This window comes from Dromaius novaehollandiae, chromosome 4 (genome assembly GCF_036370855.1).
Source record: "Dromaius novaehollandiae isolate bDroNov1 chromosome 4, bDroNov1.hap1, whole genome shotgun sequence".
Lineage (NCBI taxonomy): Eukaryota > Metazoa > Chordata > Aves > Casuariiformes > Dromaiidae > Dromaius > Dromaius novaehollandiae.
Window position 1 is genome coordinate 75,916,179 of NC_088101.1, and position 24,156 is coordinate 75,940,334.

General features: G+C 37.3%; 1 protein-coding gene across 7 annotated transcripts in view; it reads left to right on the forward strand.

Moving 5' to 3' along the window:
• The window catches only part of SORCS2 (sortilin related VPS10 domain containing receptor 2), a 552,477-nt gene that overhangs the window by 492,709 nt on the left and 35,612 nt on the right, over positions 1-24,156 (forward strand). For all 7 annotated transcript variants that reach the window (XM_064511468.1, XM_064511470.1, XM_064511471.1 and 4 more), the window contains exons 14-19: positions 888-995; positions 13,728-13,848; positions 15,472-15,605; positions 16,211-16,339; positions 17,798-17,969; positions 21,418-21,604. In XM_064511468.1, coding sequence (XP_064367538.1) covers positions 888-995; positions 13,728-13,848; positions 15,472-15,605; positions 16,211-16,339; positions 17,798-17,969; positions 21,418-21,604 — 851 coding nt within the window. The remainder of the gene's footprint in view (positions 1-887; positions 996-13,727; positions 13,849-15,471; positions 15,606-16,210; positions 16,340-17,797; positions 17,970-21,417; positions 21,605-24,156) is intronic.

Sequence of the window (24,156 nt, forward strand, 5' to 3'; positions counted from 1 at the left end):
GTGTAGATCCCGTCATATAATGGGATTGCAGCATTTGCCTTTCTCAGGTTGTTTGGCAGGAAAAGTTTGGTGCTGCAAAGCATTTTGTTATAAAATACCAAGTTCTAAACCGCATGATAATTAGACAAAATATGGTAACCTTATATAGTGGCATACAAAGTTACCATCTTTAGCCTTATGAAAAGAATAAGGGATCTCTTAGCACTTGTGTCTAGACTCATTTGTGCATAATACTCTTTACACTAATAGGAACTTCGCTGTGTATTTGGTTAGCTAGAATAAAAGTTATCATTAAAACCTAAATATCCAGAAGATTCGGAGGAAAGGTACGCAAGAATCAAGTCAATGTTTGGGTGTAGTAGAGTTGCACAGAATATTTGAAACACATTTTGCTGATTCTTTTTGAAAATGAAAGGATCTTTTAAAAATGTTTAAGTGGATGGTAACAACTATGAAGGGGCATCGTCTTGGTGCCTGCAGTTATCACACCTCCCGCATGTTCTGGCGATTGAGCTGTTTTGCCTACTCATGTTTGACTGAGCTTTGCTTAACAGGTCTCTAGCTCAGAGACTGCTAGAAAAATGAAGTGTAAATTAACTGGCTCTTGAACCCACAAGGTAGCAGAATGGTTTGTTCACAGACCTCAGTGTTTATTTGCTTGAGAATACCCATTGTTATTTTAAGTTTAATACACATTCTTCTAATAAGGATATGAGCCCCTGCATATGTTTCTGAGAAAAAGATCACATTAATGAAATATACTAACCAGGCAAACTATATTTCAGTGATCATAAATCCTGGGATTTAATAGGCATGAATTCTTTTGAACTGAATTCTGATTTATATAAGACTTGCTGTAAATGAAAACCATTTCTGCTTTTTTACAGGTTCAGCATAGATGAAGGCCAGACCTGGAGTACACATAATTTTACCAGCACTTCAGTCTTTGTAGATGGACTACTTAGTGAACCTGGAGATGAGACACTAGTCATGACGTAAGTTTTCATTTTCTTCTGTTCTTTCAGGGCACTCTCTGCTAATGCACTTGAGCATATTTTTAATTGTGGATGTTTGAGATAATCCTTGAGATAGTCCTTGAGTTAGTGGCTTTTGTTGCTTGAAGTCACACAGGCTTTTATACTGATCATGTCCGAACAGCACTAGTGTGCAGCCTGTCTTTGAAAGTATCTGCATGCAGTATTTCAAATTATAAAGATGAAATGTTATGCTTATATGCAATCTTTCATAGTCTTGACTAGGGAGAATGGAATAATAAGACTGCAAATATAAATTTGAGAAATATAGGTAAAAATTACTACTTCCTGCATTCTTTTCTGTTTTCTACAGATTCTTAGGCAGAGTTCAAAAAATGTTAAATATCTATCCTTTCTTCTTGTGAAAATTGTCTTCACAGTGTAAACAACTATACTGTTGTCCTAGTAACTAGCATTGCGGTAGTTTATGTAATGAAACTGTGGAACAAACACATTTTACTCCTGTGCAGTGATTGTGGCAGATTCTGTGAACAGAGTTAAAAATAACCAAATTCTGCAATTCAGGCCCATGCTTATCTGTCATTTCCCCAAAGGCCATGAACATCTGGATCTGAGCTGCAGATTTTGCTCTCTCTAGGATAAATATATTTTAATATTTTAGAAGTGTTTGAGACTAAAAAACACCTGTCTAATTTGAGACAAAGGTACCTGCTGACTGCAGTAGTAAAGGGGAATGCAAGAAAAAAAGCATACCTGTGCTCAAAGATGTGCAAGATGTTATGTTTGCTCATATCGCCTAGAACAGCTTGTGCAACTCTTTATATAGCAGTGTGTACATGACAAGCTTTTTCTCCTAGGAATTACAAATAGAGCTGCCTTTGACGTGTACCAGTAGCACTTCCCCAGGAAAAAAATCCCAGCTCAGCATAGGAGTTGTATGAAGGATCTGCAGCAAAAAAGAAATTCAACCCAGTGTACTTAAAAGCATCGTGCTATATTCATAATGTTGTACTCTACAGGGGTGAATTTGGCCAACTATTCATTCTTTCTTGCTCCACTGTCTTATTTCTCTCCTGTTATATATATATGATCTGAGAAGAAGAAACTTTATTATTCTAGTATCCTCCTCTTTTCTTAAGCTTAGGTTTATATGATATAATATATACCACACAAAGATACTTAGGATGTCTCTGAATGAAAGATTTCCATTGATTTCGGTGGAAGTGCAGGGATCAAAAGCTTTTCCTGTACTGTACTTTTAGAAAGATAAAAGGGTGTGTGATGACTGTATGCTCCATTTTTTTAATTCATAAAGAACTTGAGATTTTGTGAAAATATATTTAAATATCTGGCTGTATAGGCCAAAGAGATCATGCAAAACATGACACCTTTTTAATCCATCAGAAATATATCAAATTGTAGGTGGATTTGATGTGTGAGCATAGACTAACAAAAAAGTATCATATGATTTGTGTGTTTCTAAGGCCAAAATAAAAATCTGATTCCAGCCAGTCTTAAATCCAGGACCAGTAAAGTAAGATCTAGTAGGATCTTATTTTACACTAGTTCCACTGAACATGGAGGAGGTAGACTGCTTAGCACTACAGAGCGGCCGTAAAAAGACTTGCTGCTTTCCTACCTGTCTCTACACAAAATGGGGACAATAATCCTGCAGTATGTGTTTTCTTGTTGCCATTTTGTCAGCTTGCTTACCTCTCCTGCTGTCTATTGACTGGGTTTTGCCTTCAGGGTGACATTGTCCACATACTGTTTGCTCTGTCTGACTTTGCGTCATTGTTAATTTCCTTTTAAAACTTCACACTTGTACTGAGTCCCTGGGCATGACTGAATCTACAGTGATTTGTTGCTTTTGAGAAATGTCATCCAGTGATACACACTCTTTGTAAAAGAAAAAAAAAGCCATCTTTTCCATTTTGTTGGAAGGAGGTGACTTTTTTCCTGGGGAGAACATTAACTTGTATATGGTAAGATGAACTGCTGCATGATAAAGGAAATAAATTAATACGGTGTCTTTCATCCTGAAGAATCCTCAGATCCGTTACTAAGGACCTCGTCTGATATTTTTAGCTTGTGCAGGATTCTCATTTTCTGCCTTTGGGAGGAGCTTTGTTTGAATAAAGCGTTTGAATAAAGAGTCCAATGTCAAAATCCACATAAATTAACAGAGATAAAATAATTCTGATATGGGAGGATAGTAACTGAAAGAGTGTGCAGCAGAATGGTGGAACATAGACTAATTCACTTAAAGCTGCTAGTGCAAACTCACCAAAGAGTCAAAAAATTTTTTACTTGTACAGAAAGCAGCTGTTACTGGAGGGTAAAATCCTGGTTCTACTGAAGTCAGTGTCAATGGAGTAGGAATTTCCTTCCAGGTTTTTAAGAATTTTTGTTCAAAAAAAAGAAAAGACAAAAAGATTATCTAGGAAAAGACATTAAGGGACCTGGTGACACTACATGTAAGAGAGACATTTTATTTTTCCAGCACAGTGACTAGGGCATTGACCTCGCAAGTAAGGCACTTTAATTTGAATCTGTTAGGACAGGAAAGGAATTCAAAGTGAAGTGGTCTGAAAAGCTTTACTGAGGAATTGGGAATGTGAACCTCAAGTCTTCATTTCAGAAAGTGTTGTGTTTTTTTCAAAACACAGGAAAAACAAATGTTGACTTGTCAAAAGTTTTCAGAAAAGTGAATTGTCCTCTGCCAGCCAGCATTAATCAAAATCATTTATCCCACTCTCCTGCAGTATTCAAAATGTGTACTCCCAAATGCCAGAGAATATATATTTTATTCCATTTTGCTCTGCAGTAGATCTAGTTAGGAGTTTTAGGTGTTTTGAGCAGTAAAGTATTCATAAAGTTTAGGAAACACAGTCTATATGGAATTTCTAAATGAAGAGCTTAAATCTAGCATTTATTGTTAAATGAATGAGGAGGGTTTGCTAAGAAGTTTTCTCAACTAACTGATATATATTAAATTCATCAAAACAACACATGTTCTAATAGGCTTTGTTTTGTCCTCAATTCTTTAAGAGTAAAATTTACTGCAACAGAATGTTGCACTTTATAATATAATATATTTGGGGAAAAAAATCACTTAATAACACTAGATTAAGTAACAGCCCCACTTAGTGGAAAAAAGGGAGAATTTTGTGTGTCCAAAATATTGATGCCCCTCTCAAAGGAAGTAGTTCCTATAATGAAAATTTCAAACCTGTTAAAATGGCTTTGGAATCACAGTTCAGCTTCTGCGAGAGTATCTCCCAAACCAGGTTATTTAGAATGCAGCGTAAACCAAGTAGGCCGTGTAACCGTGGTACAGCAGATTGTGGTCCCTTTTAAAAGGTCAATATGAGATTACATAACAACGGCCTCTTTTCTTCATGTCAGCTAGATTCAAAGTCTTCCTTACGGGAATCTTTCCAGAGGGCTCTTTTCTAAGATCTCCCAGAGTAACATCTTAATGTGCTGTGGGGAACTTCATGACACCATTGAACTACAGCAGTTCTGTGTGTGCATCTTTCTTGGAAATCTGATTTTGCATTCCTGGTAGTTTCCTAGGTAATAATGGAAGCAAGAAAACAGTCTAGTTTAAACTTAATCAAAGCAAGGTGGACATGGTATAAAAATGAGGTTAGATATTAGGGAGAAATGTCTGGATTTTTACTGATTCTGCTTAGGGATGTCAACATCAGCTCTTACTGGTTTGTAGTTTGTAGGCTTATTGTTGTGCCATGTAGGCAGCATGCTGCCTTTCCTGTTGTCTCTGTGTTTCTTACTAGGTGGAGGTATTGCTCTCTGCTGTGAATTCTTCACTGCAAACTTTCTTACACCGCAACCCTAAAAAATTGAAAGTAGCTAAGTAGTAGGTAAAATCTCATTATGTGAGAGAATAGCTGATTTCCTATAGCAGAGTCTAGGTTTTCTTTGCATCTGCATAAACGCATGTGTGAATGTAGTTTGAAGAAGCATTAGTCAATTATGAAATGGTTGTTGTACTCTTTACATAATGAGGAACATATCCAAATGTCTGTAGATGGAGGAAACGTAGACAGGTAGGAAATGGTGACCTTGCCAAAAGAACACTGGAGAACCGAACGGATTACTCTATTTCAACCTAATCGAGATGTCAGCTAATCCAGACATCCAGATGTCAGTTTAGTGGCAAGTCTCAGCTAATTCCGTTGCTGTCATCTCAGTGAACACACATATTAGCATATGAAGTCAGTATATAGTAGCGTCACTACCTACCTGTGGTCTTGGTGCCAAGAACATGGGACTGCTTCTATTCTCTCCCTCTGCTCTAAAGAACTCCAGGGTGTAATGCTTTGGTTTTTTCCTTTTCATAAAGTTGACCTTTACATCCATTGGCATAACATTCGGAAGCATGGGGACCCAACACTTTCAGTGCCTTGCTACAGCCCATATTTAGCATATTTTGAGGGCAGACTTGGAAACATATTTGAATAAAAGGAATTGAAAGGTTAGGAATACAGGTCCTGTAAGAATCCTCGGTCACCTGCCCATGATTAAAGACTTGGAAGTAGAGAAAGAGGATTACACAGTGACTTGCGTTTGGGTAGAGTCTTTGTGACATTTTGGGGGGGCCTATTACTAACTGTGTGCCTGCAGCTTTGGTACTCTAACCTCTCTTTCAGGGAGCTCATTCCCTTCTTAGTTCTTAGTTATAATTAGTGGTGTCGATAAGCTGAACATTTGAAAGTTTGGCCTACAATAAAGTTATTTAAACATTTTGCTTAAATTTGGGTGGGGCCTTGAACTCTCCTCAAAATGAAGGAGCCACGGTTTAGGTCAGCATAAGCCATTTACTTCAGATCTGCAAGGTGAAGTCTGAATGAAGAATTTCTTCCTTGTGGCAGGAGATCTGCTTTTTAAATATGTGAGTAGAAGAAAAATAGAATTTGTTAGCTAAAGAAGTACTTACAACATTTTATAAGTATCCCAGATAAATTTGATCTTTAAGATGACAGCAGACAGCTGAATGATGTAAAGGTATCCTTTATAATGTCATGTTTCTGCTTAATTGAAGAACTGTTCTTGAACAGGATTTTACCAAGTAGATGGAAAAAAACCATTGGAGATAATTCACAAACATTATGGAGCTGTTGAGCTGGATAAAATGGGAGCACCCTCTTCCTGCTCTTCCCCAACAGTTCTTGGAACCCAGGCATTCATTTCCACTCTTTTTTTTTCCCCAAAAGACCCGAAACGAAGATGTTTTGGCATAAAAGAATGATTGGCATTTTTTCTCTCAGGAAACAAAGAAAAAGCATATTTTGGTTCAATTTCAGCTAAATTGTTTCCTCCCCTCATTTTTCACTTTGGCAGCCAAGCCAAAGAAAAAAAAATATTACTACATTAAGTATATGCATGTGTTTGTAGTTTAAGGCACTAAATCAAGTGTCTCAGTGTATTTGCACATAATATGTTGTGTACACAAGCACTGTTTATATGAAGTTGTTTTATGTAGGCAGGTGTCTACTTTTGCACATGGAAGCATTCATCATTTCTCTAGTTGGAATTTAGGAAGGCCACTGAAAATGTGATCTCTGCTATGTTCTTTGGGGGAATTAGAAAAATATGCTGAATTACAATCTTGATGTATAACAGACTGAAGCTTGAATCTTGCCTTACTTTCATCCATTTTACTTGTATGAACTCTTTGATTTATCTAGTTTTTGTTCATTTTACAATAGTGTAAAGAAAGCAAAGACAATTGTTAAAATGAAAGCATATCTGTAAAGATTCCTCAAGTTATATTTCTTTGGAAGATGGTAGACTTAAAGTAACACTGTACTCATAGCCTGACTAACCCCCTCTTCTAACTTGTACCGTCTTGAAAAATTTTCTGTAATAATTTCATCTCTTCTATGAGGTATGTGGAACACTGCCTGTTGATGCTGGTTACGCAGGAGGCAAGGTGCATCCTCCCAGTACCGCTGCCTAATCACTTTACTCCTTCAGCTTGATCATTTCTTTACAGACCCTGGCATGGAGAGGCCATGTGTCTTGCTATGTGTTCCAAGGCATTATAAAAATACAAATAGCACAAGGAACAAAGAAGAAAGATTGTCACATTTATTTGCTTTTTCAGTTATATTGTTATCATTTATCGTAAAGATATAAATGAAGCAAAGGATTGTCAGCTCTTTGAGCTCACCATGAGTTGATAAGAAACATCTAATGAAATATCCCTTTTACATAACAGAGCTGAGAATGTTGCTGCTGTTTTCATGTGAATGGCCTCTGATATCTAACTATAAGGAGGATTAAGTATTCAACTGAATTTGTACTTGTTTTATAAAAACAATCAGGGGTATTTAAAATTTTCCCAGTATAATAAATTGGCTTAAAGTTGTAGTTCCTTCTAATATGATTTATTATAGAAAAAGAAGCCTTATCTTGGGGAACAAAACCCAAATACCACTTTTCAGTGTGCCTCTGTGACTACTTCCATTTATATGAAGACTTTTCAGGGGAGAGACCGAGAGTTGTTTAAATGGTTAACTATCAGCTCTGAGAGTCTGTTTTCCTTTCTGAGCTTGATCATTAGCACACTGTTGGATTTTGAGGTTTAGATCCACAGAGAACGTTAGATACGTGCTTTTTTGTTCATGTTTGGACATCTTTGCTTAGGTGCTGCCTAGAAAAATTGATTAAACCTGTTACAGAAGATTAGAATCATTGAGATGACATCACATGTAAAGGATGTGGGCATTGAATTGATCCTAATTCAAATCTTAGGTTTTATTCTGCCAACAGTTTTATATATTTGAGGGCTCTCCCAAAGCAAGAGAAGTCCTGTTCCACCTCCACGTGGCACATCAAGCTAGTAGTGTGTGTCAACAGTACGGTTCTGGACTACGCAGACAAATTCTGCGACCTGGGCAGCATGCTGTTTCAGAACATCTTAGTTGACGAAAAAGTCACAGAGAGGAGAGCAAACGCCAGTGCAGCGCTTGGGAGATTAAAGCAGCATGTCTAGAATGAAAAAGGCATCTGATTTCAAACAAAAGTAGCTATCACACTGCTGTCATCACTACCCGTCAGTACGACTGCCAAAGTTGGACATTTCAAGTTGCCATGTTAAACATCTGAATAAATTCCATATGTGCTGCTTTCATGATCTACGTTATGCAATACAGCAGGATCACTTCCTCAGCTCTGAGATTTTTGAGTGTTCTTGGATATTCACCAGTGAAGTAAAACTGTCTCAGGGTCAACTATGCTGCTCTGAGTGTCTGGTGGGTATGTTGGACATCAGACTGCTCAAAGCCATATTCTTGTGCTCAGACTGATAAAATATGGCTAACAGCTCAGAGGTAAACCAACATAATGTTACAAATGTTGCTCAAAAAATGTCTTAATTTATATGGCATTAGATCCATGGCATGGGATACTGTAGCTAAAATACGTCTGCTCTGGTACAGACTGTTTTGATGCTGTGAAAGTCTATGAAAAAGTCCTGAAGAACACAACAGAAAAGCACAAGAGGAAGGTGAGTGCAGTAAATATAAAAACCTATGCCTGTGACGTCTGAGAGTGGCAGTGTGTTGTAAAAATCAACCAGCTTCTCATGAATGAAGCTATGGAAGCTGAATCTTTATCTGATAAATTTTTGGGAGACTCCAGCATCATCACCATCATAGCTTCAGTCAGGTGGTTTGCAAGTCACAGCAAGCGACACAGTTTTTACTGTTCATGTGAACTAAGAGCCTCTATTGAACAGAAACGTGAATTTCCTATAAGAGATTATCATTGCATATAATTTCTGTTAAATTAGCGCCTTTCAATGAGCCTTATCAGAGACAGAAATAACCAAAATTCCTCCAGCAAATAGTTCAAATCAGTTAACTTAAAAACTGCATTAAACTGTCTTAGCTTTCAAATGATGCAATCAAATTAAAAAATGATGTGCTCGTAAATGAAGTAGGAACAAATGTACCGAGTTGTTATGGCAACTGAAATAGTGAAGTTAAAATTGTGGATCCCAAATACTTGCAAATAAAAGTAAATGAATTTCCAAAGTAATTGGAATTACTTTCAAAAACTATTTAGCATTGTCTTTCATAGTTAAAATTGAATTGATCTGATGGCTTTCTAATGAACTATAGTTAATCAAGAAGAATGTTGTACTAGCTAATGGATTGCTATGATCTTGATATATATCTTATAATCATCAGTTACATGTGCTGCTCCATTCCATTTTTTTCCATTGATGATTTTATTGGACATAGATATTTTGCATGTGAGCAATTAGATTATGATTGTTGCCATGTAATGCCCTACTGGAGTTCATAAGTTTAGCTTATCCATTGAATCCTTTTTACAAAATGTCTTTCTTATTTTGGAACAATAGTTTAATTCTGGTAATATTTGGCTATACATTTGAACGGGCTCTTCTGATGCATCTTCAAACTCCTGACCTCAATAAGGCTACAACTGTTATTGCAATAACAGCATTAATAGTCATGAGGCCAGGTTTTCAAACAGTGTGCTAAGCTGGATGCATGTAAAATACTTGATTCCTTTAAAAATTTTTTCCAGGAATCCTGAAGTTGTGTGGTTGCATTTTATGTGGGGTTTGTGGCTGTGTTGATGAGGCACTGTTCTTCAAATCTCATTAATTTTACTTAACTTAGAGAATGGTTCGATCACTGGTGTAGTTCCTGTGCTCTGTCAAAACATGGTCATAGGTATGTAGAATCACTAAAGCCATAATGGAAATTAGTATTTTGTCTACAAGAGGCTGGACTGCCAGGCAAAAGTGATATTTCCATTACTGAAAGTCCACAGAGGAGAGGCTTATAGTTCATCTGTTGAAGGGAGTAAGACCACTGCCTTTGCTGTATTCGCATATATGTTGTCTGTAGCTTCTGTATTTTTCTAGTAGAATTTTCAAAATTTCTACAGAAATATCCATAATTTTTATAAAATTGTAAGATGTGCAGCTGGAAATATCTTAAAATGTTACCAAATCGCTAGCTCTAATCTAGATGTTTCTCTAATTCCTCCCTGCAGTGAGGGAGAATAGACAACCTCAGTAGCTCATTTCGTTGTTAATATAGAATTCTCTAGCTGTATCTTTTAAGCTTATTGATTCTTGTCCTTCCCCTTTCGTCCCATTCCTCCAAGTCTCTTTGAAGGCAACCTTTCAATCTGTAGCAAGACCCATTAAAGACATTTTATTTTACTTCTCTGCTTTATCTTTTCCACAGGAAAACCCAATTCTTTCCATTTTTCTTTGTTGGTTGCATATTCTAAACAGCTTATGAGTCATTCTTCCGCCTCCTCTAATCCATTTGCAATGAGTCTGTAAATATGCCTGTAACATCCAAAATTAGACACCCTATTCTTTCAGAGGCTCCACCAGTGCCAAGTTTATCAAAACAATTACCTCCATGTCTTTTATCTGACAGTTCTGAATACAACCTAGAATTAGTTTTTCTTCTTTTGCAGCAACATTACATTCTTGATATAATTCACCATAATTCCCCAGACTTTCCCTTTGGAAAATGGACATTTTCTTCCATCAGTCAGTATAATTTGAATTCCGATTGCTTCCTTCTCTGTAATTCACAGAAGTTGTGTATGTTTATTCTTTGACAACACAATTGTTAATTAAAAACTTTGACTGTGGACCCATCATATGTTTCTATTTTTAAGACAATATCAGCAGGAACTGTATAACAGGTTTAACAAAGGTCAAAATATGCCTCATTTACCCTTCTCCTTTTATCCACTAGGCCAGTTATCCTGTTAAAGAAGAAAATTACATCGGTTTGACATGATTTGTTTTGTACAAATCTGTAGTGGCTGTTTATCATCTTTATCTCCGAGGCGCTCATAAGCGGATAGTGTAGTTGTTTGGTGTCTTTGTGGATATCAAAGTGAACTGTGTAATTCCCTGGGCTCTCCTTTTTCCCTTCTTATATGTAGGCAGAATATTTGTTTACCCAGTCCTTTGGAATCACCCTAATCCTCCTTGAGGTCTCAAACATGATTGTTAATAGTGCAGAGATTTTTTTTACACTTTCAGGAGAATTTCATGATTCTCTGCTGCCTTGAACTCACACAACTTCTCTAAGCGTTCCTCAACTTTTATTTGCCTAGTGTAGCTTTTGTTTAAAAATTTGATTTTATCCTTGTTGTACTAGTGTTACAATAAATGGTGTGTTACACTAAAACATTTTTGGAATGCTGTAAATGAAAGCTGAATGGAAGGATCTTTCTCTCACACTGCAACAGAAGGTCCTTTTCTGCAAAGCCCAGATCAGTTCTCCATCTGTAAATTATGTGTGAATTACATCAGGGCTGAATTAGCAGTAGAACTTCCTATTTATTGCAGGCTTCTGCTCAGAGTTGTCTTACAGTCTGAAAGCCTGCCCAGATGTGCATGTGCGCATTACCTGCTCTTACCACAGCTCCCATACCATAGTACTGTGGCTACTGTTAAGTTGTTGTTAATACAGTGTTAAAATATAAATGCAGGCATGTATGAATCCCATATCTAAAAAAGAAAGTGAGAGGTTGTCTCGAAGTGTGGAGTCTTTCGTATCACTGGAAGATGCATTCTGTGCTGACTGGTACTAACAAAGGACTAATATCCTCAAACCGTCTACTTCCCTCTCCCTTCCTGACTAATCTGCCTGAGATACCTAGCATGAATGGAGAAAATTTCATTTGTTCTGTAGAAAAAAACCTTCTATAGTCAGGAGCGAGGCTTTGACACAGCTTGGCTCCTTGCACTTAAATAAATTTGTTGGTATGTGAGTTAATAAAAGCCATGTAATCAGTTTGAAATGTTTTGTGGTCTCTAAAGAAGCATTCACAAAGGTAGCTAGCTGCATAAGCACATAGTGAAGTCTGCCTTCCTTTAGTATCTTGTATGGAGGAAAAAAAAGAAAAAAGGAACAGGTTAGTATGCAAAAGACACTTCATACCTGTCAGCAAAGCAGGTCATATCGAAGCAGGCATTGTGTAAGAAGCATGAGACCACCTAAGTAGTCACTTTATAGCATATGTAACTACATGTGAATAAGAGCATATGGTGACAGCAGCTCTCAGGATATAACTGAACCAGAAAAAGGAACCAGTCCCGTAGTTCTCAATGCAAGACAGTCATGCAGCTGTGAGAAGTGGGACCACACACCTGTGTATTCATACAGCCAGTCGACTGAGCTACATTTTTTAGATTTTGTGTATTTTGTTTCTGCTACTGAACCATGGGTAGATTTAAAAAGAAAGAAGGTAGGTCATCTAAGTCCTTTAATCTCAGAGCCTTACTTAGAAAAGAATAAGAAATACAAAATAAAGAAATGCATATTTCTATTTAATTAAGTGCACTTTTGATGATGAAACTTCCTGTAAGCATGGATTGTTCAGTCATTGTAAGGTGGACAGTATGTACAGCCGTCTATAGATAGCGTCTACATCTCTCTACTAAGGCTGAGTAGCAGAGACGCTAGAAAGGAAAAGGGGAAATCACTGTACCTCTTTACTCTCTACAATTCTCAGCCTCTGTGGTTGTCTCTTCCTTGTCCATCTACTGGGAAACAGTCTTAGTGCAATGTTGTTGCCTCTGTATTTTGCAGAGAATCCACCATATCCTCACTTCTGGTCTACCCTAGTTCTGCTTTGAACCTGGTACTCAGGACAAGTGTAGAAGTGACTGTATGCAGCAGAATGCTTTTAGCAGATCTGTACCATTCCTGCTGTGTTTGGATTCAAACAAAACTGAGGAAAATTAGTGAATTCATTTGGAGAATGCTTGGAATATGAACTCTGTGCAGTATGAACTGCACAGAAATTGCTGGCTTCAGAATCAGCCTTAAGTTCTTTGGCAAATAAGCCACATAAGCCTGAGCATTCTAATGCAAACCACAAATATATTTGACTTTTGCCCAAATAGAGTCTTTATCCATTGTAATTTGTTGGTGGATGTCATACTTACCTATTTTGTTTTGGAAATAAATCTGACTTTGCAAATGCTGGCTGCTTTGAAAGTGAAGCCTGATTTTTAAAGCAGGGAGGTTTTCATTTTTTTCGAAAAGGAATTTACAGGAAGGGAAGAGGAGAGTCAGAGTTCTCCAGCACAATGTGTACATTCACAATATTCCTTGGAAATGAATACAGTTTCATGATTCTGCTAGGAGTTTGATCAATAGCAATATTGCCATTTGAAGGCTATGAAAGTCAAGTCACAGCAAACTGAAGCAGTTAGACCATAATCGTAAGAAATGAATAGTGGAGCTGGAAATCAAATCTAGGATGCCTAGGTTCTGCTCTTTGATATGACCTTAATACCTCTGGTCAAAATCTGAGATCTCTATATGTTTCATATAACAAGATAATAGACAAAAGTGTTGGGGTTTCCAATTGGAAAAGGTAGTATATTTCCATTAAATTCCTAGACAGTTTGCTGGGAGGAAAAATATCTAATCAATGAGCTGTGTCTTTTCACTGTAGAGTTCCATGGACAACTGACTAATGTTTTCTAAGTAGACACATTACACACTTACACACACACACAATCTCTCTCTCACACACACACTCTCTCTCTCTCTCTCTCACTCTCTCAAAAAAATTGCCAGGGACCTTTTAGTAAGGAATTGTGCCAGTGGAGAGAAAACTGAAATCTCAAATGTATGGTATTTCTTTCTTGTAAGATCTTACTTTTGATCTTCTATTCAGAGTCTTTGGACATATTAGTTACCGTTCTGACTGGGAACTGGTGAAGGTTGACTTCAGGCCATCCTTCCCCAGGGAGTGCACTGATGATGACTATGAATCTTGGGACCTCACAAATCTACAGGTATTCACAATCTTATGTTAAAAGGCCATAACATTTCAGGAGCTTTCAGATTTACGTAGAATTGTGTGCTATGAAAATGTTTTCTAATAGAACTGGGATGCCACTTCCCTGGCTTTCATCTCCTTAGGTTGGTATTTGTGGATTTCAGAACAGTTTAAAATGGGCAAAGATTTTTTATTCCCTTATTAATGTGGACTGTAACCTGGGAAAGACAGAAGTATATTTGGTGGTCTGCCATAATAATAGGTGGTCTTGCTGGATTATCAAACTTATACCATAAATTAAAATCTGTAATATTGATTAAAGCAATTTGAACATGCTGTTGTATGTTCTGCCAGCTTCCTGACCACATACTGTACTCATATATAAATTTCCATAAATAAGACCCATTCCAGAAGTAATTTATAATCTCAGTGGACCAGTCATGTAGTGGAGTCCAGTTGTTTTAGGCAATACCATTTCTGCAGTAATGCATTAGGGCTGTGCTGATCCTGGTGCTCTGGCCAAATTCAATTTTGGGCAGCTACAGTCTCTTTACAATGCATTGTTTAAAGAGCCCAATGTGAGTTTTTTACATTAAGCATGATACGTCATATTTGTTCATAATCATTGTGATTATTATGTTTACAATTCTTCCAGTACATTTGTTCTCTCTCTCTGTAGGTTTCTTTTTTGCATGCTATTCAGTATTATTCCAGCTCCCCAACTCTCATTTGCTAGTTCCCATGCCTAATTTTATACTTTCCATTTGGGAATGCTGTGTATTCACTAAGAATGTTATGCAGATCTGAACCTAAACAGTAAAAATATTTTGGGATACTGACACTGAAGTGTCTTTCAGAAATTAGAAACTACGAAAATGACTTTGATGGAGTCCTTGCAGCTGCTCAGTTACCAGCAGAGTGTTAGATTCAGTCTGAATTGTATCTGCGCCCATGTGCCTGGCATTTCCTCTTGACTAACTACCCAATGCATGGTGATTTAGATAGAACTTCAGCCATCTGAGGCAAGTCTTGAGTATTTAAACAGCCAGTTGTAGAGTTGTGCCTGGGTTGTGCACACATGAAATATGGGTTTAATTGCACTTGAATTTCCATGCACATCTTTGGATTTGTGCCATGAAATTTATTTCACTGAAAAATAATTCCATAGATCGGGCATATTCTGCAACCCTGCAATGTCTCGTTAGAAGATAAGAGTGGATATGAGAGAGCTTTATAGGCAAATGCAGCTTACACAGAGTGATGAGGTGAGGAAAGGGGGAAGGCTGAAGCACGTGTGCTTCACTCAGTCAAAAGAAGAATGTATGCCATGGGTCACAAAGGAAATTCTGACTGTTGTGAATAGCAGACGCAACTGGGAGAATTATGAATATATGTTTTTCCTTGTTTGATGAGTCTGTTTTCCTACAGTCTATCTCAAGTTCCAAATTCATTGATCATATTCTTAGAGCGTTGTCATAGTCAACTTGCGATAGATTGCTCTATATCAGTGATTAAGTAGAGACTTGATAAAAGTTTACAGAGTCTTGGCAACAAAACCAGCCTTTCTCGTGACAACATGAGACCACGTCTGTGTGGTGTAGGTTATGGTGTGCAATAAATCCAGTGCTTTGATGTTCAGGGTGATCGTTGCATCATGGGTCAGCAAAGGAGCTTTCGGAAGAGGAAGATTTCATCGTGGTGCATTAAAGGGAGGAGTTTCACATCAGCTCTCACATCCAAAGTTTGTGAATGTGTGAACTCTGACTTCTTATGGTGAGTCTGTGGATTTTTAGATTTATCAATAGTAAAATGTTACTTTGAAATGTTTTTATTTTCTTCCTTTTGCCCCTCCTCCTGCACAAACCAGCCTACAACGAACCAAGAAACAATGCAATGGTTTTGAATAATGGGGTGCTTTTGTATTTGCTTTTCTTAAAAACATTGCCATTTTTTAAATGTTTTTTTCACCTGACTGAACAAATCCTGATTTTTTTTTCCTATTGATTAAGACTTGAAAAATGACCACTGGATTAGATTTATAGAGCAAACAATCCCTTTCTATTTGCAAATGAAGCAAAAGACAGAAGAAATGTGTTGGTTTGAGTGGCAAGGGAAACCTTTTAAAAATCTAAGCTACCAAGAGAGTTAATTTTGCAGAACCAAAAAAGTAATTACAACCAGTTAGCCCGCAGGTATACACAACTCCCATTGAAATTACCCTTAGAACATAACTGGCTTCATCAAGTTGCATGTTCCGCTGGTAGCAGATAGTTTTACAAAAACTCTCCTTTATTCTTAAAGAAGTAGTCTCAGCCACCCCAAATTAGATTGACTAATAAAACAGGGATAATAACACACTCAGTGTTGATGTTTTTCAGTGATTATGGGTTTGAGCGTTCCACACCTCTGAAATCGGACTCTAGTAAATGCTTTGCTGACTTTTGGTTTAACCCAGAAGCACCTCCTGAAGACTGTGTGCTGGGGCAGGCATATACAAGCAGCACTGGGTAAGATGATTTTATGTTCTACCAGATTGCAGAGATTTCCAGAGTGGGGGAAAACATTCCAACCAAATGTCACAGTGATTTTAAGAAAATTTAAATAAGGCAAACTGTAAAAAATGGTAAATGTGGTAAGCTGTTCTGAGTCTGACTTAGATCACGTGCAGAAACAATGAAAGATAGAAATGTTACTTTACATATTCACAGCGGTTCAAAAACTAACCCATTTGAAAAGAGGGAGGATGTTCTTGTTCCCAGCAGTAATGTTGTTCCCTGATAGTAATGTCCATTCAAAGACTTTTATTTTAGCGACTTGCTTTGGTTTAGACCAATTTCCAATAAGAATCCAATGAATTACAGTGAGGAATAAGTAACATCTCAGAGAACTTCCCACTGTCTCTCACTTCCACAGGAATAAACAGTTCTATAAAGAATAGATTCTTTTCCTAACCATATGGGACACTCGGAATCAAAGGAAAGCTTTAGAGAACTGTGAACAATTGCGCATAGAATATACACTACATTGTAGCCTGACGTCAGTGCTGAGAATAACTTGCAGCTGGCATCTATTCTGGCTTATCATAACTTCATCTCTGTTGGTTGTGGAGATGAGAACCAAATGACGAAATGTCAAATCTGGCAATAGAACCATGGTCTCTGTGTATATTTGTCTTACAAAGGAAAATGATGCCTTTTGGGTTGTGACTGACAGCTGTGATATACAGAGTTTGAATTCAGAAGAATAAAATCTGACTCAGATTTTAAAAGGATGCTTAAAAATAACGTACCTGACTGAAACTGATCTGCAAATAATTACTGTACACTTCCAAGTGTTTCTTTATTAGCTCTTGAAAAATGCTGGGCTTTTTGCTCTTTTAGACAGTTACATAAAATAAATGCTTTATATGTTTTAAGAAATGGATAGATTTGAGAGCAGCAGAGAAGCAATTAGTTCTGGGGAAATGCAGAAGTTTTTGGTCTGATTTCTTCCTGATCTTTAGGATTTGAGCCAACCACATTTAATGCACAGTAGAATAGGATAGGATTAAGGCCCAAGTCTGCTAATAAATAAGGGCAGCAAAATCCAGGAGCCAAGACCTCTGGAGCGTTAAAGAGTGTTGAAAGATAAGAAAAGGTATGGCAGAGAGGATGGTGGAATAGCTATTTCCTGGTGGACTGATCAGGCGCCTTTCTAAATTTTGAAAGGACAGAGTCTCCCAAAGCATGGAAGAGAAATCCTCATTATACTCCACACCCTCTTCCTTCAGCAGATTTGACTTAGTAGAGGCAACATCCATCATCAAAGTCTTTGCATTTTGAGATGTTTTCAGTTATCCACACTTGTATCTGTTGATGAACCCAAGTATTATTCATTAGCAACTGTCATGCTAGCATTCAGTGCCTCTGGAAGCATTCTTCTGCTCATCTCCAATTCACTGTGCTTGCTGCTTACTGTTTTCACAGGTACAGGAAAGTTGTTTCTAATGTGTGTGAAGGTGGTATAGACCTGCAACAGAACTTAGCGCAGCATATGTGTCCATTGATTGCTCCCAAGGGACTTCAGATCAGCATCAGAGGAGAAAGCCTGGCTGTTAAGCCTGGGGAGGACATCACCTTCGTTGTCAGACAAGAGCAGGTAGTAACGAACACTTTGTGAAAGTTTTCTCTTTGTGTTTAGGGTTCGTTGCAGACTCAATTTCTCTCCTACCTGCTTTGCTGCTGAATGAGATTAATTAGTGCTTGAGAGAAAGATGAATGAATCTCTAAGTATTGAAACTTCTTTTCTGTTCTGACCATCCAGTGAGCTCAGTGAACCATGGAGTTCTGTCTGCACAATAGGATTTGTCTCCTCTGCTGCATGTCCAGTCATTGCCCCCTGAAGGCATTAACTTCTCGGAAAATCCCCATTCAAAGAAACTGAAGTGCCAAAGTCTCCTTGGAGTGAAAATTTCACCTGTTGTATCAGAGAAGAACTATATAGAAATGCACTTCATATTGTGGTTCAAGTGCTTTTTAAAATCTGCCTTTCAAAAAGGAATCAGGCAAAGCTTTACAGAAATCAGCAAATAGCGCAGCACAAGAGCATGTATTATGTATTAGTTGTATAGCCAAAGACATGTTCTTTTTCTGTTTGTTAAAAGAGACAATGCCCTAAGGCCCTGACCAAAGGCAGTATGTAACTTTCAGATGTGTTGCTTGCCCTGGCTACGTTCCTTAATGCTTGCTTTTTAGATACTAAGTTCTAACTGTTGTGCTTAGGCAGTTGGAGTATTGTACATCCTGGCTGACCCCACTGATTTTCAAGAACTTGAACTAAATTCACACATTTTGCCAAGCCTGTGTAATATAAATCAGGGACTTGGGATTTATTTCTGTAATAGAATCAATAAAACAGGGTTCTGTGCAGAACACAGTACTGCTTAACACATAGCAGGTTCTGGATCCAAATGCTTGCAGTGCACTGACAGTTGCATGGCAAGTTATACTTCCTTCTCTTTTCTTAATTAGTTTTGAAATGTGTTTGCTGTAAGAGTAGAGCATTTGATTGTAATTTGGAATCTAATGATTTTGATCAGCAATTGGACTTTTTTTTCCTATTGTATAGATTCTGAAGCTTTCATCAATCTCTGTGGCAATATGTAAAACATTTATAACTACTCAAAAATCTTCAAAAGTCAGGAGTCTGAAAGGGAATCCCGTGCTTGCTTTTCTGGTGATACCTTTACTCAGTACATAGAACTGGATGGAGATTTACAAGAAATGTAACAGTTTGCTGCCCCCTATGGCTGAGAATAGTTATACTCAGATGCCCTGAACATTTTTTAAGATTCAATATATATAGCAATCTCATGAGAATTCATAACAATTAGTGAGTTTAAGAAGCAGGTCCACTAAGATAAACCAAAATGTGCTATTATCTCTGTCTGAAGAACAGTATTAAATTACTTGTTTATATGAATGCATGTTACTAGGTGCAGGAATGCCAGGCATCAGGGCATAAAGAAAGCAAGTGTCAGTTCCTTTTGGATTCTTCTTTGTGAAAGCAACTTCAGAAATAAGAAGAACAAAATTATTTTTTCCATATTATATTGGCTGGATGTATAAATAACAAATGCTATGAAAATAACCATTTTCAGTGGAATTGGAGGGCAGTCCCAATTCCTGTTAGATTTAGCTGCATTCTTCCTGTGTGACTTTTTTGTTATCTGTCCATTACTATCTTTCTTCCCAGGCCAGGGAAACAAAAGTGGGCTTCGTGTTTTGAACACTGCATTCTCATCTTTACATTAGGAAAGGAGTTAGAACTAAACATAAAGAGAAACTTGCATCTATTGGCTCTCAACACTGTATAGTGTTCCTCTCTCACCTGGAGAAAATACGCATGTACACTTGTTGGCATAAGAAAGAGCAAGCAAGAACTGTTTGCAAGCTGATGTCATCTAAAGAGATTGCACTTACCAGCATTTTGCTGGCAAAAAGACATCTCTTGTGCTTTAAACTAATAATAGATTGTCTCATCTGCTAAATTCTACCCATCTGTTGTCAAAAGAAAGTTGTTATCTGGAAAAAAAAGTACTCACAGTGAAGGTGTTTTCAAGGTCCTTTGTGTACGATGAAATATGGGGTTTAGATATTCGATAACCATACAGGTTCCCTATTATGAGTATTCTCTTAAATTACAAGCATTGCTCTTCCATATGGAAGAAAATCAATGAAACTGCAAAATAATAAAAGGAGGAAAAAACTCCAGACAAGTATTTTTTCCTTGTGTGATACAAGGGTTTGAAAGTTCTAGGCTTTGTTGCCTACTTTGATTTCACGTTAGTGCTGCCTTTGGGGATGAAGTTCTGATGTAGACCTATTTCAGAGAGCGGCTCATGTGAAAGCAAAGTGGTTTTTGAATACTTTGATGGGTTGCAATCCTTCTCTCGTCTGATTGCCATTCAGGTCACCTGACAAGTGCACGGCTGTATAAGTTCCTTTCCTGGAGGCAATGAAGATTGCTAAACAAATACTGTGTTTTCACAGTACAGAGGATTTTCTACCAAATCTGGCCCCACAACCTGTTTTAGTTGCACAACTGTGATGGCAATGTACTGTGGCATAAAGAGCAAGAATATATTGCAGAGAACAGAGGACGAAGGGAAACATGCTAAGCCAGTACTGCCACTGGAGCCGTGGTATTAAGAAAGGATTGCTTTTGACAGCTAAAACGAGTTTTCCTTTGGCTCCATCCACATGGCCAGTCCACACAGCACAGGCCTGACGTTACTCCACAGCAGCCACACTGTAACCGTACGAGTGATGGTGCCTCTGACAACAGTATCAGTCATTGCAGTATTTTAGGCCCGAGTTTTGGAAGCCATTTAAAGGAACATTTAAAGGTACAATTAATTATAAAGCACATGAGATGCTCAAAGTAGCAGAAATACTTGACTGGATTTTTAAATTCTTTTCCAAACTCTACTCAGTTCTCTGCTTCATTAAGCCTGTATCTAATTTTGCAGTAGAACATATTAGTTCTAAATGTGCTGGTAGTTCTGTATAACGCAGTACACCTCTGGGCAAGCATACTAGGTTGGGTCTTAAAGGCCATATAGTTGGTACTCAGAGGCTGTAATTACAAGATGCTGTGAAGATGGTCTAGACCAATTAATTTTACTTTATATCTGTGTCGGTTAGAAGTTCACAGTTGGTCAGTTTACACAGGCCACTGGATGAGTGGTAATTTGCTAAACAACAATTAACCAGCACCATTGTGCTGGTTAATGTCCAGACACATTAGGCAAAGGTGGTTTCTGTGTTGTGGAATGCTTACAACCTTGTTAGTAGTCTGGGCTGTTTTATTTTAGGACAATGCCTTATTGAGGATGATTAATATTATCCCTATTAATGCACACAACATCTGTTGCTTTAAAACCCTTGTAGTGGGTTTCATGGTTTTACTGCAACTATTGCAATCAAGTTAAAACATCTGGCTGCTGCTGGAAATGCTGCTGTTATTCAAGAAATAGTGATAATAATGTATCCTGTCTATTTAAGTTCTGGTCATTTAAAACATTGTTAATATATTCTCCATTTAGGGTGATATATTGAATACCAAATACCAGGTAGATCTTGGAGATGGCTTTAAGGCAATATACGTGAACCTTACAATGACTGGAGAACCGATTCGTCACCGTTACGAGAACCCCGGGATTTATCGTGTCTCAGTTAAGGCTGAGAATGTTGCTGGGCATGATGAGGCCGTGGTGTTTGTCCAAGTTAATTGTAAGTCAGGTCTTTGGTTTTCTTGCTTTTATAGCTTCATAAAAAGCTTATGACAACTATGGGGCAAAAAAATTACTAGTCACAATTAGGAAAAATGCATTTTTTTCAATAATCTCATAGAGTCATGCATTGCTGCATGTTATTAATGCAGAGGCTTGTGAACCTAATGTATTAGGAGGTCAGAGTTAGTTTTCTTTAGATTTGGGAGAAGAATGGTCTATTACTCTTTGAACAACATTGAATAGCACACATGGCTCAGTTCAAGTCTCAGTTTTGACCCTTGTTCTGACTCAAGACCACATTGGCAATCTTAATAGCTAAAATAAAACACTCCAGGCTACATCCACTGTGTGAAGCAAGTGAACAGACATACTGAAAAATACATCTGCTCTTGCATGTTTTTCTAAAAGTATGTATTGGTGGAAGAATCAAAGTCTCAACATTTCTAAAACTCAGGTTACTTATTAAAGTGCTTGAATCTAGATTTAGATAGTTAACTTTATTCTCACAAAGTTTTAATGTGTTACTTGAATTTTACTATATATTGGCAGGCAGTATCACTTGACAAAAAACTCCACCTCTTCCTTCTCAATAAAGACCCAAGTAAAAACCATCAAGTAGATTTAAAAGAAAAGAACTGCATAGCACTGGGAATATCATGCGCCATCAGAAGCTTAATGTACCTCAGTCACCTCATAATTGAAATTAAGAAGGAAAATCATAACTTGAACTGAATTTTTCTCTTCCTTTAAGATTCAAGACAGCTATGGCTTTGCCTTTTTCCAGATTTGTCAAAAACTCAGAAACAAGTAACATCAAAAGAAAAGATACTCATCTTGTGTGCTCCAGGTTTCCCATTGTTGTGAGCAGTGTCTTCTATCACTAATCCCAAAACAATAGAAAGCACTGAAACTGCATGCAAGGCTGTGCACAAATCTGTGCGTTTTATACTAGCCTGTCTAGTAACTGCTGATGTTTTTGTATTTTACTATTCATTGTCCCTGAATCCAGAGTTTTTCCAGTTCTGCCTTGATTAACCAGACGGAGACCAATCCATTAATGTTAATGGCAAAACTGCTATTGAGATCAAATGGAAAGGATCAGAAACTAATTCTCTGCCTCAGTCGCATTATATGTTTGTTTGTTGTTTGCTGTATTGTGGTTTGTCTTTTAAATCTAGTAATACCATTTTACAGCTCCAGAGTTGAAGAATTTACCTAAGGCTTTACTTTTACTTTTTAGGAGCTTCTGGGTGCTGAGAGGGAGATTAAGCACAGAAGTAGTTGGTAGATCTGTACAAGCAACGAGCAGCAAAAACTGTGTAACATTCTCCAGGGGGAATGTCTTCTTATTGTTCAGAGAATGACAAGCAGTAACAAGCCCTGATGGAAAGCTGAACGATTGCTTTCTCAAAATGTGCTTCTGATTTGGCCTACATCTGGATAAACAGTAAAAATAAAAGATGCCAGTTGTGTTTTATGCAGTGGATTTATAAATTGCAGAACCTGGGGTAGTTTTCAAGAATATAATGACCACTGCCTTAAAGGACTTTGGTGTTGAAATACTCAGACAGGACAGACTACTAAAAGCAGATTTGTTGGTTAATTTCTGAGCATATCTTGAGCTTGCCCTTGGATATTGCATATGATCAGAAGGATCACAGACAGATTATACCCTGGCTTCTTGAATGAATTTTTGGTATCTTAGTTTTCTAAATAAATTGAAATATTCGAGGATATTAACTGTCACTAATTAAGCCGATATTTCAACGTTCCAGAGACACGTTGGTTCAAGGTAATTTTTCATTGTGGAATATCATGAAAGCAGAATTGTCCATAAATTCTTAAGTTTTCACTCTTTCCTTCTGATGTATTCCTAGTAGATTTTATGAGGGACGAATGATGCAGGCATTGTTTTTGGCTCCTGTTAAGGTTTATTGAAAGTGGATGAATGAAAGATGTAATGTCCTGTATTGAAGAACAGTTAAAAAAATCTTGCTCTGCAATCCAGGTTACGCTTCCTGATGCAGAGCACAAAATCTACAACACAAAATCTACAACTTGATAATAAACTGCAAGAGAAATTAGAGCAAGTTTGATAGTATAAATATGAGTAGGTAACCCAGAATAAAAAGAACTAAAGAAGGACTAGGCATACATTTTCTTTTTTGTGTGATTGCAACCATGATTCCTGTAGTGTGTGAATGTGAAAGGCTGAGGTTGTAGAAGTTGATATGGAGAATCAGGAAGCTTTGAAAAATGTACTGAAATTGTAGCTTGATTAAACAGAAATCATAAAAGTCAATTTCATTCCTAATTACACATCCAAGGGTGCTATCATAATTTTTATACAAAGAAGCCTGTTCAAATGCATTCTGGAATTGTGTCACTCAGACAAATGGAAGGACTCACAATATTTATTATTAGATCTTTACTGTATAGGAATGGCAAACTGTAAAATCAGTCATGATTCAAGTGCCAAACAACTGACCCTGTAAAAAAATTGAAAAAGAAACTGACCTTCTTCAGACCAAAACCATATCTCAAAATAAT